Raw genomic sequence first — 12,119 nt, forward strand, 5'->3', positions numbered from 1 at the left:
GAAAGCTGAAGTTAATTCTTGCCCAACCGCTATCTGTAAAGTAGAATTTAATCACTTCCCGTAATTATTTCAGAGAAACAACTATCGCCATCTATGCACTGTCATTTCTTGGGCTTCTAGCATTTACTCTAACTATAGGAGCTGGACATATAGAAGTAGTTTTTCTCACTTCAGGATTATTAGGGTGAGTCCTCATTAATTTTACCATTCTTTTGAATTTTCTGTCTCTCTTCTCCTGTATGTTATACTTTTCCGTATTTTCCTTGGTACAGTTTTAGAGAAGTTAAGAAATTTTGTTATGTCGTAATGTTCAAAGTAAAACATTTTACTTCAGCACCTCTTATGGCTAATGGTATCAGTAAAATCATCAAAAAGAAATATGTCGGACCTTTTTGGAAGTCACTTTAAGTCTAAGATACCCGGCATGATGTGCCAACTAAACGGATGAGATGCTCTTAAATCAGTACTATAACACTCTATCATTTGTCTGAAGCAAATTCATGAAACAAACTACATCCAATAGCAAATACTTCCTAAGGTGTTATTGTATAAATAGATTGAAATAAGCATCAAGTGATTTAATTTATCTCTCGGTACATGTTGGGTTCTTCAGTAGGAGGGCTCTGAAAGGAGGTTAATATCTGTAAGAAGGAAATAAACCACGATGAGCTAGAGAGTTGCAACAGCTTAGTCCTAATCGATATGTCAACTCACGTCTACGACAATCTCGTGAATTCAAGTTGTGTTTTTTCAGTGCATCATCGTATGTTCTCTATTTGTGACCAGGTATGACTTTCAAAGCTCTTTTTTGTGCCCCCTAAAGTCAGTCTGATTAGTTTTTCGTCAGCTGAAGCAACTTAATCCTAGACCAAAGCCATAGCTCTTGTTTTCCTATTAAACGGGATAGGGTAGGGGAAACCTCCTTAAACAGAAGTTGCTTGAGTTCCATCTCCTTTTATTTGTCTATTGTCCGCTGGTATGAATGGATTGGACCCCCTCCTCCAAGCCCCGGACTTTAATTAAGAAATTCCAAGGATGTCCTTGCATAGCTGCTGGTTACTGAAGTGAAGCTATGCAACTTTTCCTGGTGTTTAAAATCTGAAAAATCATTTTTCAGAAATGCTCAATAGATATGCTCAGGAGTTACCGCAACTCTTTGGTAACAATTCAAAAATACTGATTCTTTTTTTCATTTTGCAATTTATCAAGTTTATTCCCATTTATGTCTCAGCTCTTACTTATATATATAATGAAGAAATCGAAAATATGATTGTGTGAACCACCCTTCTCTCCAGAAAGCCAATATACAGCCAAAAGACATTTTATTTGGAATTTTAATAAAAAAAAATTATGATTTTATTTTTATATTTTTTGCCAACTCCCTTAAAAAACAAATAATTAAGTAAAGCTCTTATCTCCGAGAAACCGAAACACATTCTTAATCTTTTCAAAATTTAACTTTGTTCTCTTGTTTTTATGGGCTCTAATGCATTTCTTTTGTTCTTTCATTTCTTTTTTTGATAGTTTGAAAATTTAGACAAATTGTCAAATGTGTCAATTCTCATTTCGGAAATCTCAGGAAAATGTTTTTCTTCACCTCTTCGAAATACTCCTTTATTTTTTTGCTATTTAGTCCATGGTACTTTACTTTTTAGTAACTTTCAAAGAGAAGGATATTCTTTCAAATTTGAAGCTGTTTTTTCGTTTTTTTTTAACTAATTTTAGGATTTGAAAAGCTTAGGATCACGGCCTAGTTTATTTTCAGATTTTTCATGACTGGCTATCTCCCAGTTGGCTTTGAATTTGCAGCCGAGCTAACCTACCCTGAGCCAGAAGGTACCTCGTCTGGACTGCTCAATGCATCAGCTCAAGTTTTTGGCATTCTTCTCACTCTTTTGGCTGGCTATTTACTCACTTCAGTTAGTGACTTAGTATCAAATTTTGTTCTATGTGGTCTTTTACTTGTAGGTTCTGCTCTAACATTTTTAATTAGGTCTGACTTGCGGCGACAGGCTGCACAGACCATACAAACTACTGCAGTAGAGACTGTAACAGAGAAGATAGTATAACATATGTCTTAGCTAGGAATTATCAAGCTGTTTAACTAGTTGGCGTGTCAATTGGGTGAGTGGAGGAGGTAGGTTTTTTTGCCTCTACTTCCCTAGATTTTGAAAACTACCTTTTCTTTGGCATTTTCATTGAAAAAAAAAATTGAAAAACGAATAAAACTGCTCCCCCTAGATTTTTTAGAATATTTTTTTCATCTTCATTAAAAAAATCGGAGGAAATATCCCCCCCCCCCTACATTTTCTGAACTGATGCCCGCTCTTAACTAGACAACTGTTTTTTCTGTGTAAATGGTTCATCTTTCAGCAGGGAAGCCGTTTAAGGAGAGGGCTGGAAGGGAGGGGGTGTTAATACTATGGTATGAAACTGATATTTATCTATCTCAGTAAAAGAAAACGATAGCGAATCTACAGTACAGTCACAGATCCCACAAAGGTTTCATGGCCCGTAAAGTAAGAGAATCACGAAACAAAATAAAAAAGATATAATGTATACAAACATTTACAGTAACTTGAAGTTACTATAGCCAAAACAGTAACTAAAAATAATGTGGTCCTGACCCAATTATAGTCTAGTAGAAATACTGAAATACAAAAGAATGAAAAACAAAACGAAAACTACTAACAAAATGCTTAGAATCCATTGAAGACGAATCCAAAAACAGAAAGAACAAGGAACTAATCAATAAATAATGTAATATTAATATTTCGATCAGATTCACAGAACTAAGTAAGAGCTCAGGCCACAAAGGCCCATGCCTCCTTGCCGAAATAGCCACTGGGCTATTGGTACCTCCTTGGGCGTGGTAATTTGAGGTAATACCTGTGCATCTTTTTCTTTTGAGAGCCTACTTGGTAAAGTCAAGATATATACCTTTGTTTTCCCCGTCTCAAGATGCCCATTCACCAGCTTCAGGTAAGCTTGGGACATTCAAAACTGGAGGGGAGAGTCGCTCAAAACTTGGCGGCCGTCCATGGCAAGCTGCAGTTGACCCTCAGAGCCGGTACTAAAAAGAAAAATTCTTTTTTCTCAGCTCGAAACGCTCCTCAAAGGATCTTTTCGTGTGCCACAGCTTGAACTTCAGATATCCTGGGATTTGACCTCCCACGCCTGATTTTGGCAGTGATTGCTAGCTTCAATCCATTCTTTTTCGACAATATATTCCATAAAATACCCTGCCTCATGGTCAGACCCTGGCCAGGACAGCCAATGGATAGACGGGGAATGGAATTGGAAGTAATGGGCCGGTCTCTATCTTTTCCTGCTATCTCCAAGGTCACCGTGAGAAAATTATCACGATTTTTTGCTTTGCATAATTCTAATTTTATTGATATACTAAATCAGTTTCCAAAATAAGAACTTTTGTGCTTTTCTTTAAACCGCATTCAAGGGGGGTGGGTCATACAAGAGGTATTTTTGGGGGGAACAAGGGGTAAAAAATTCAAAAAACGTAAAAAAAATTTGTTTATACTCATTTTTGTTACATTTTTACGACTCGAATATACATTTTCTTTTTTTTGTTGGGGGGGGGGGGAGGTTAAACCTCCTGAATACGGCCTTGACCGGATTTTCCTCTTATTTTCTCATTCCCTGAAAACCTGATTCCCTTTATTATCAAAAAACCTATCTCCATACCTTTAAATCAGCAGAGGTGTATTTTTTGGTGTTTATCGACCTCCACTCGTCTGTTTTCTGTTTTTTTTTTTTTTTTAATAATTAAAATTCAGCTACAAGCGTCATTTTCAATATTTTATGCATAAGGGATAGACATAAAAAAAATAAATTAAAACATAGTATTGAGTGATATAAAAATAAGCATGTGACTAAAAATCAATAATTAAAATGATCAAGATTAGAATAATCAGAAAGATTAATAGTCAATTTTGAATTTCAAAATTATACATCGTGTTAGATTGAAATTTCAAATCTTATTTTACATCCGAAAATGGACACATTAAAACTAAATTTTGTTAAAAGATTTTTTTCAGTTCTATTTGATGATTGGTCAACTTATTTTAGATTGTTTAGCTTTTAAAGGAGAATGTCATTTTATTGAATTTTGAACCTATTTCCATTCAAACTATAACTGATAAATTATTTATTAAAGATCATTTTAGGTATAAATTTTCTGTCTTATTTTAAATTTGATGCATTGAAATCAAATCGTATTGAAAGAATTTGTTTTTGTTTCTATTTAATAAATCAAAATATAGTCAGTGTTTGGTACTTTTTATTTTTGAAATAAAAAATCTTTTTGTTGACATTTGAACCCATTTTATATCAGAATTACTGTTGAATAAAAAGGTTAAAAAAAAATTTGCAATTTCAAATATCTGAATTTAAGATTTTTATAACATGATTTTAAATTTGGCAATAAAATTTTTGCAGAGGTCTAATGCAAGACTAGTGCGCAAGCCACACCATAGTTATCGACACCAAAGCCGATATTTATGATTGACTTGTACCTATATTTAGGTTTAACGTCACACATGTACTACAGAAGTGAGAAATTGAAATGTCAAGATATTGAATAGAAGAACTTTAAACCGATACTATCTATACTAATTTGTTCCCAAATACTACCTTTTGTGAGTAAAAGCACAGGATGACTTGCCCCCAGCCCCCATAGCTCCACGTGGCTGAAGGGATATAAAAAGGAGATTCAAAACTTCCTGTCTTGACTATGAAGCCATTTCTTCAATTATTGTCTCCTAATACCATGCATTTCTTATCACTTGCTAGACCCATATTACAGATAGAAAGACTGCTATTCTAAGCTTCCATCTTTTCTATTTTCAAAAAATGTGCCATGAATCTTGACTCTCACTGACCATCTTTCCCAAAAAATGACTTAAACATTGACCCTGATTGGCATTCTTTTTGAAAGCATGCTTTAAGTCTTTACTCTTAGTAATCAGATTAACGATGCTTCTTAACTACTAAGATCCCTGCTTCAGCCCTTTAGCTTGTTGCTGCATTACGGTTCGACTTCTGGGTCCCAGGTTACTAGGCTATGGTCAAACCTACTGTGCCAGTACAGGACAATCATGACTCGTCATCGGCCATCTTTTCTATTTAAAAAAAAAAAGCCGGAAGTCTCAATTGTCATTGGCCATCTTTTCTATTTTCAAAAATATGTATTAAATCTTGACTCTCATTGGCCAGTCCCAGATTTAAGCTTGAAAGTTGAATAAATTGCGCACATTGTAGTTGTGCTCAATTTTGATTTTATCGACAGTTGTGATATAATGCGGTTTGAGCAACCGGGGAATCGGTGAGCTTTCCGTAGATAAGACAGCGATATTTTTGTAAAATAATGATATTAGTTATTACCTAAAAAAGAAAAGATGCAAAGTTTTAAGTGATTCAAAGAGGAAATAGTAGCTAAGAACTGATTTTGAAACTCTGTTTTATAACTTGTGATAATTTATTTACTTTTTGGAAAAAGCGATGCAGAATCAGTTGCGTTTTTTTTTTTGCAAAAAATTTGCGAATTCTACAAATAAATTTACCATAATTTGACCCTTGTTGTATTGTTTATAATTGCAGCTCATTTGCGCACCTTCCTTCAAAAACTGCTTATACATGTGGCAGCCAAGGAAGATCTACCGGTTTTACTACTACTACTGCTACTGCTAACATCTCAGCAGAACAAAGCCGACAGAGGCCGATACAACTGCACACACTCCCCATCCTCCGGCATCCAACAATCAATTTAAACCTTCACTCATTATGTTCTCCTACAGTCTCAAATTCATTCTATTGTATTTCATTTTTTTAATCCCAATTTAACTCTATCTCAATTTCATTGAAATCCTTCTTTATAATCCCCATTTGGGAACCATTCATACCCTTCATACCCCATTTGGGAACCATCTACTCTTTGAAATAGTCCACGTAATGGATTCCTTCTTTTTTTCAAGGTCCGTTCTATACCTCTTTAAGTTTTCTATGCTGATATATATTCCTTAAAGTTTTTTATTTATTAGAGCTAAAAAAATTAAAGCATTTTAATCGTATTTCGTTTATTTAAAATCACACACTAAAAACCGAGTCAAATTCAAAACGAGCAAAAATTAACATGAGTAGGGCTGACAAAACCATGCCTTCCCAAGACCAGAACATAATTTGCAGAACAAAATACATTTAAAATGTTTTCACTTTGTTTTTACTTTGTTTTTACTTGTTTAGAAAGTTTTTACAAGACATATCAAGGGGAATGCCTCCCCCCCTGCACCCCAACTACAGTGTGAGTGTCTGATGCACTAAAACAACTAAGACTAAAGCAAAAAAGAGCAAATAGGGGCTCTTCAATTTAACAAATTCGTTTTCTATTACTATGATTTTGAAAGAATCACAATCGTTTTAACTGAAAAGCTATTGAATAAAACACAAAACGTGTCTTAATCCCATTGTTTATCAAGATAATAACGGTCCCAGGATACGTTGAGGCAGCTTATTCCATGGTAATGGCTACAAGCGGTGGCGCAGAAAAAGTCAATCTTTTAAAAGTGCATCAAAGACTACCACCGTCACCTTTACAGTTGGAGTGATTCAGTTTCAGAAGCTTTTTAGGAGCAGGAGGTGTATTAGTCATAATGGGTATATAACTGTTCAACAACAGTTTCCAGTCCCGGTCTTCAGGTACTAAAGTTGTTGCTGAGCGCAGCCATGTCATTATTTGAAAATAAACACGCAGGTAGTGCTGTAGCAGACGTGGGCAGTAAGTGTTTGGGGTGAACAAAGCTAACCTCACTGATTATTTTTTATATAAACAGAAGGTGTCGGAGTACAATTAAGGATTTGTCAGATATCCCTCTGTACGAGCGTAGAAGAGCCTTGTCGCCTGCCACAATCGGTTCTTCCTTGTTCGCTGAATAGCAGTCAAACATGTGAATGGCTTCAAAAACTTGGTGTCAGCTGTAGTGTTCCGCATGGAAAGTTCATTAACACGTGCGATTGCAAAGTATTTTCATATACTGAAAAGCCGATGACGAACATCAGAAACCTCGTAGCCTCTTAGGGTAGCTTTATCTTCCAATAAGATGTGTCAATTTAGAGAGACAGCAGAAGCTCCAGTCTGGAAACAAAAAAGGGCTCGCTCGGGTTTTGCATAGTATATCAGCAAGACCAACAAGTTGGTATAATTTCTAATCAAATGGGTTTCTCCCTTCTCGGCTGAAACGGGTTTTGCCATTAAACGTCTGTATTATCTTCAGTTTCTTGTACTTGACACACGAGTTCCAGAAATATCCCAGCTACCAGCTTTATGATATTCGACTTATTGTATGAGTTCGAAAGAAAGTCTTCTTTCTTACGAGCAAGCCAAGTGGCAGAAGTGAAACTTACGACAGGGCATGTGTTTTCTTTTGTTTGCTTGGGATGGGTGTGATCTTTGATGGTTGGAGCACTTGCATAGCCGTCAAAAGGACATCAGCTAATGAGAAATGTTTCTATACATAAGCTACATAGGAAGAAGCTACCTAACTCCGTATGGGAATAAAGTTCCCCATCGTACCGATGAAGTAGCCAACCACCATCCATGACATAATGGCATGTTTCTTTTGACATTAGTTGAACCTCAGGTTTCTGATGCTTCTACATATCAGCTGTGAGTGCAACCTTATCAGTCGGGCACGTAGCTTCATGAGACTGGAATAGAGGATGTTGGAATTGGGAACTGGAATGTTGATAGCTCGTATTTGAGCATATCGGCCAGATTCAAGCCATCTATTGTCATTAGAGAAGATAGCTGTTGACAAAATAGTGAAGTGTCTATTAGAATGATTTCGCTAATCCTTTCACTAAAACTGTGAAAAGAAAGCAGTTTTCTTTTGCTAATCAAAAGAAAGCAGCAGGCTTGGAGAAAGTTTGCCACAATTCGTGCCGACGAAGACTATAAACAATTCAGCTGCTTAAGAAATATACTAAGAAAACTAACAAGCTATTTTGCTGCTCAAAGAGAAAAACAAGTCACCAAAAATATAAAAGAAAATCCCAAGGTTTCTGGAATTGTGTAAGTTCCAAGCGACATAACCGACCTAACATCTTAAAGACTCCACTGAAAAAGCCAATCTATTTAATTATCATTTTGCATCACTTTTTACACGACAATCGGAGGATAGAAGTGAAGCAGCACGAATAGAGGAAGGAAATGTTGGCTTCTCAGTTATAGATTTCAATGAAGAGTCCACCTACTGAAAACTTAAAAAGCTAAACACAAATAAATCTGAAGGCCCAGACGGCATACATCCTCGCATTCTTAAAAAACTTGTAGCAAAGGTCACAAGACCCTTATCTCTCATCTTTATGGCATCTACAGATATAGAAAAACTCTCTAGTATCTAAAAAAGGCAATTATCACACCAAAAATGATTTTTTAAACCCTATTGACCTGCCATAATATAAAGAAAGAAAAGATAAAAAATGAAGATAAAAGAAGATAAAAAATGGGGTAAAAACGTTATGCTAGGGAAATTAAGATAGTTATACAGATAGAAAAAAAAACTTTCCCTGATGTACTACCTCCACCCACCTTTCACCCAAAAACCGAAAATTTTTGTAGTTCTAACTACTGAAACATCGAAATAATCGAGCAATTCTGTAGTTTTTCGATTTTTTTCTACGAAAATACCAAAATAAGTATTTTTCAATGAATACACCAAAAGCAAGTATTTTCAGAATTGGTAGGAGGGAGCAAAGCCTCGCATCCCCTAATTTATGTATCCTTGTCCCTTGATGTATCCTTGATTATTCCTTGTCCCCACTGTGAAGAGCAGCATTTCTAAGAGGCTTGATTCGAACTGAGTAGTTGAAACATTTTTTGAAAGATTTCTTTGGGCAACCTCTAATAATGGTCAAAACTTCAATTCCAAATGACTTAATTATGTTTTGTCCAACTCATATATCTAGCTGAACCGTTCAGAGAATAAGTCTATGAAACCAATAACGGATGAAGGAAAAGACTGGTCGTTAGCTACGATCCGTTTTTGGATGCAAAGAATACACAATCGTCGTTGCATTTGTGAAGTTTACCGATTCAAAAGTTAGGAGATGGGTTCAAACCCGAAGGAAAAATTAAATGAGCATGATTAGTTAGTGACAATAGAAAGTAATATGAAGCAGGAGATTCACCCTAACGCTACTATGAATACTGCTTACTAAATTTTCGTTTTTCTTTATGAAACAGCCACTGGAAAAACCATATCGTTTTCTACAACTTCAGCAAAGACAAGGTGAATTAAGACGTAAACACAAGGTTGTAATCGCCGGCGGGGTCTGATTTTAGTGACATGTGCCCCCCCCCTGGAAAGTCGAAAGTTGCACTGATTACTGGTATGGAAGGACAAAAAATACCAATGAGAGAGCCCAAGTTTCGTTGGTGCCCCCCCATATTTATCCTATAACCGTCCTTGGTTCGAGGAGACTACTTTCTCGCAGATTTATACATATATCAATTCAATGCAACCAAATTATTTGACGGCAACATAATCATTTACATAATTCGTGCCACATAAAAGGATTAATTCCTATCAAATCACAATTTTTTCAACCGTCATCGCCAGTTACAAAAACTAATAATTAATTTATTTGAATAGGGATAAACTTTGTGATTAGAACATTAAGAGTCAATGTTCAAAGGAGAAAAAAATCAGAATATTTACCATGAAATGTAAAGCGTTATTACAATACGCTATAAAGCGTTAAATTACGCAATAAAGCGTTATTTTACAATTCCTGGTATGATGAATAAATGAGGGGAGGGGATTTACCGAAACTGAACTGCTAGAAGCACTGAACTCGTCTATGGCAAATGAAATGATTGTTAATTCAAAACAAAATCAACACAACAATTTTCGGTCCATTCTAAGATACAAATCGACAAATTCTAGAATTAATTTTTATTACATTGGAAAAAGAGAAACTTGGAAAAAGAAAACTTGGAAGAAAAAAAGAGAAAACTTGGAAGAAAGGGAAAAAGAGAAAAACAGAAACTCGGCAATTTGATCTTAACAGACATCTTAAAGACTTCTTTCAGTGTTAAGTTCTGGCACCACTCAATTTAGCCTACATAATTCCCTCTCCCTGGACGTTTCGTAGCAACTGCCACCTAGACCTTTTGCCTTCCCCTAGATTTACAAAAATACATCATTTGGTATTTTCATTGAAGAGGCAGAAAAAGTAACACAATTGCACCCCCCCCCCGCTACATTTTGAACAAAATACATCGATGCACAATCCAACCTATGCACATACTCAAGACGGATAAAATCTATACATATTTACTACAAAACAAGGATTTTCTCAACAAAATAATTAAAAAATGGACAACAAATAAACAACAGCAACATATAAATTAAGACTAAATGGCAGCTTATACTTGGTCAACTAGGGTGGGGCGGGATAAATTAAATAATGTCATAAAACAAATGACAACAAACAATCTGCCAGTGGGGGAGGGAGTAACCTTAAAACCATCTTAGATAAGTCAAAGCAGCCTCTTCTCCTCATAAAAATAATATTAATAATAATTATAATATTAAAGCTAATTAAATAATAATATTTAATAATAAAAATATTAAATACTCTTCGTAGTCAAGGACAAGGATTATACGGTATATAAGAGTATATAAGAACTTGTAGGACATTTGATAAAAAGACAAAATCAAAATATTTCCCCGGGTAAGGGCAGAAATCCCAATGCTTGGGTGTAACTTTGAAGAGGGGAATCCCGGAAACTAATCCGAGAAAAATGTGGGAGAAGAGGAACAGTTGGAATCAGGGAGGGAAAATATGAACAAGAAATAACCAGGAAGAATGAGAAGATATGGATTAGAAACTATTAGGGCTAATTATTGTGTAGCATCTGGTGTTGTTTTACCTATTGATATGTCTGATAATTAATATGTCTAATTTTAATACAATAGGATTAAAATTTAAATTGGACGACAATTGATAATTAATCAGCAATTTTTACTTTCCAAAATTAATTAAATCAAAATGCAGTGATTAAAGAAGGGCTAGATTAGCTTTGTAAATCCTGTTAGGCTATGCAGATTAGGTGACTTTGAGATGGTAGGCCTATTAGGAACAAATATCTGCAATCTTTGGCCTCCCCTCCATTTTCAAGTACCTGAAAAGGCAAGTGTATAGCAATTTGGATCAAATGCTAGCTGGCATAGGTGATTCTTCTTCTCGACACTAATGCCAGTTTCTGCTCCTAGGAATTTTCCATACTCTTTGTCAATAACTTTCATCCTCTTCAATCTGAACAATTTTAACACTTGGAAAAGCGATTCAAAGAAATACAGTTCAATTTGAATTACTGTTATAGTAATTTCATTATATAATTAATCTTTACGAATTGAACTTTAATTGGGTTTGAGGGTGTCGATTTATAAAAATGCACGGGGGGGGGGATGTTTTTTTCAAAATCTAGGGGACAATTTTGCTGTATTTTGATTCTAAAAATACCGCCCAAAGGACCAGATCTGACTTGTGGTGTCCATTTCAACCCACCCCAGAAGAATCTTTAACAAAGGCATTTTTATTGTTTGATGTATTAACTACACGGAATTATATATATGTGATGCCTGATTCGGTCCTATTCGCACTGAGTTGGCGCGGAATTTCTTTATTTAAACCCTGGGTACACTAAACTTATTTACTACTACTTGTTTACTTGGCAAATCCGAACAATTTTAAGTATTTTTAAAAGTAATTCCGCAAATATGAACAATTTTAACATTTTAAAAAGGAACTCAGAAAAATCAGTTCAATTTGAATTACTATGATAGGAATTTTATAATATGATTCATTTTTAGATCACGAACTGAGCTGTAATTAGGTTCGAAAGTGCCGATTTATAGAAATACAGGGGGGAGGGGAATGTGTTTTTCAAAACATGGGGGGGGGCAATTTTGTTGCATTTCAATTTTATTAAATAAATATGCCAACAAATGGGTGCTTCTCAAATTCTAGGAAGGGAGGGATAAATTCAGGGGCAGGGTCTTCCCCAGTTGTCGCCCTTACTTTAGTCTATTTACAACACG

At 35.3% G+C, this 12,119-nt stretch overlaps 1 protein-coding gene across 6 annotated transcripts in view; it reads left to right on the forward strand.

Moving 5' to 3' along the window:
- Nucleotides 1–5,501, forward strand: part of LOC136033603 (uncharacterized MFS-type transporter C09D4.1-like) — a 48,159-nt gene extending 42,658 nt beyond the window's left edge. For 2 of the 6 annotated variants that reach the window (XM_065714390.1, XM_065714389.1), the window contains 2 exons: nucleotides 74–184; nucleotides 1,766–5,499. In XM_065714390.1, the coding sequence (XP_065570462.1) occupies nucleotides 74–184; nucleotides 1,766–2,069 (415 nt within the window). In that variant the 3' untranslated portion in view covers nucleotides 2,070–5,499. Of the gene's footprint in view, nucleotides 1–73; nucleotides 185–1,765 lie in introns of all 6 variants that reach the window. The other 4 variants (XM_065714387.1, XM_065714388.1, XM_065714386.1 and 1 more) reach the window with 3 other exon arrangements.
- Nucleotides 5,502–12,119: the final 6,618 nt, after the last annotated feature.

This window comes from Artemia franciscana, chromosome 12 (assembly GCF_032884065.1).
Source record: "Artemia franciscana chromosome 12, ASM3288406v1, whole genome shotgun sequence".
In the NCBI taxonomy this organism is placed as follows: domain Eukaryota; kingdom Metazoa; phylum Arthropoda; class Branchiopoda; order Anostraca; family Artemiidae; genus Artemia; species Artemia franciscana.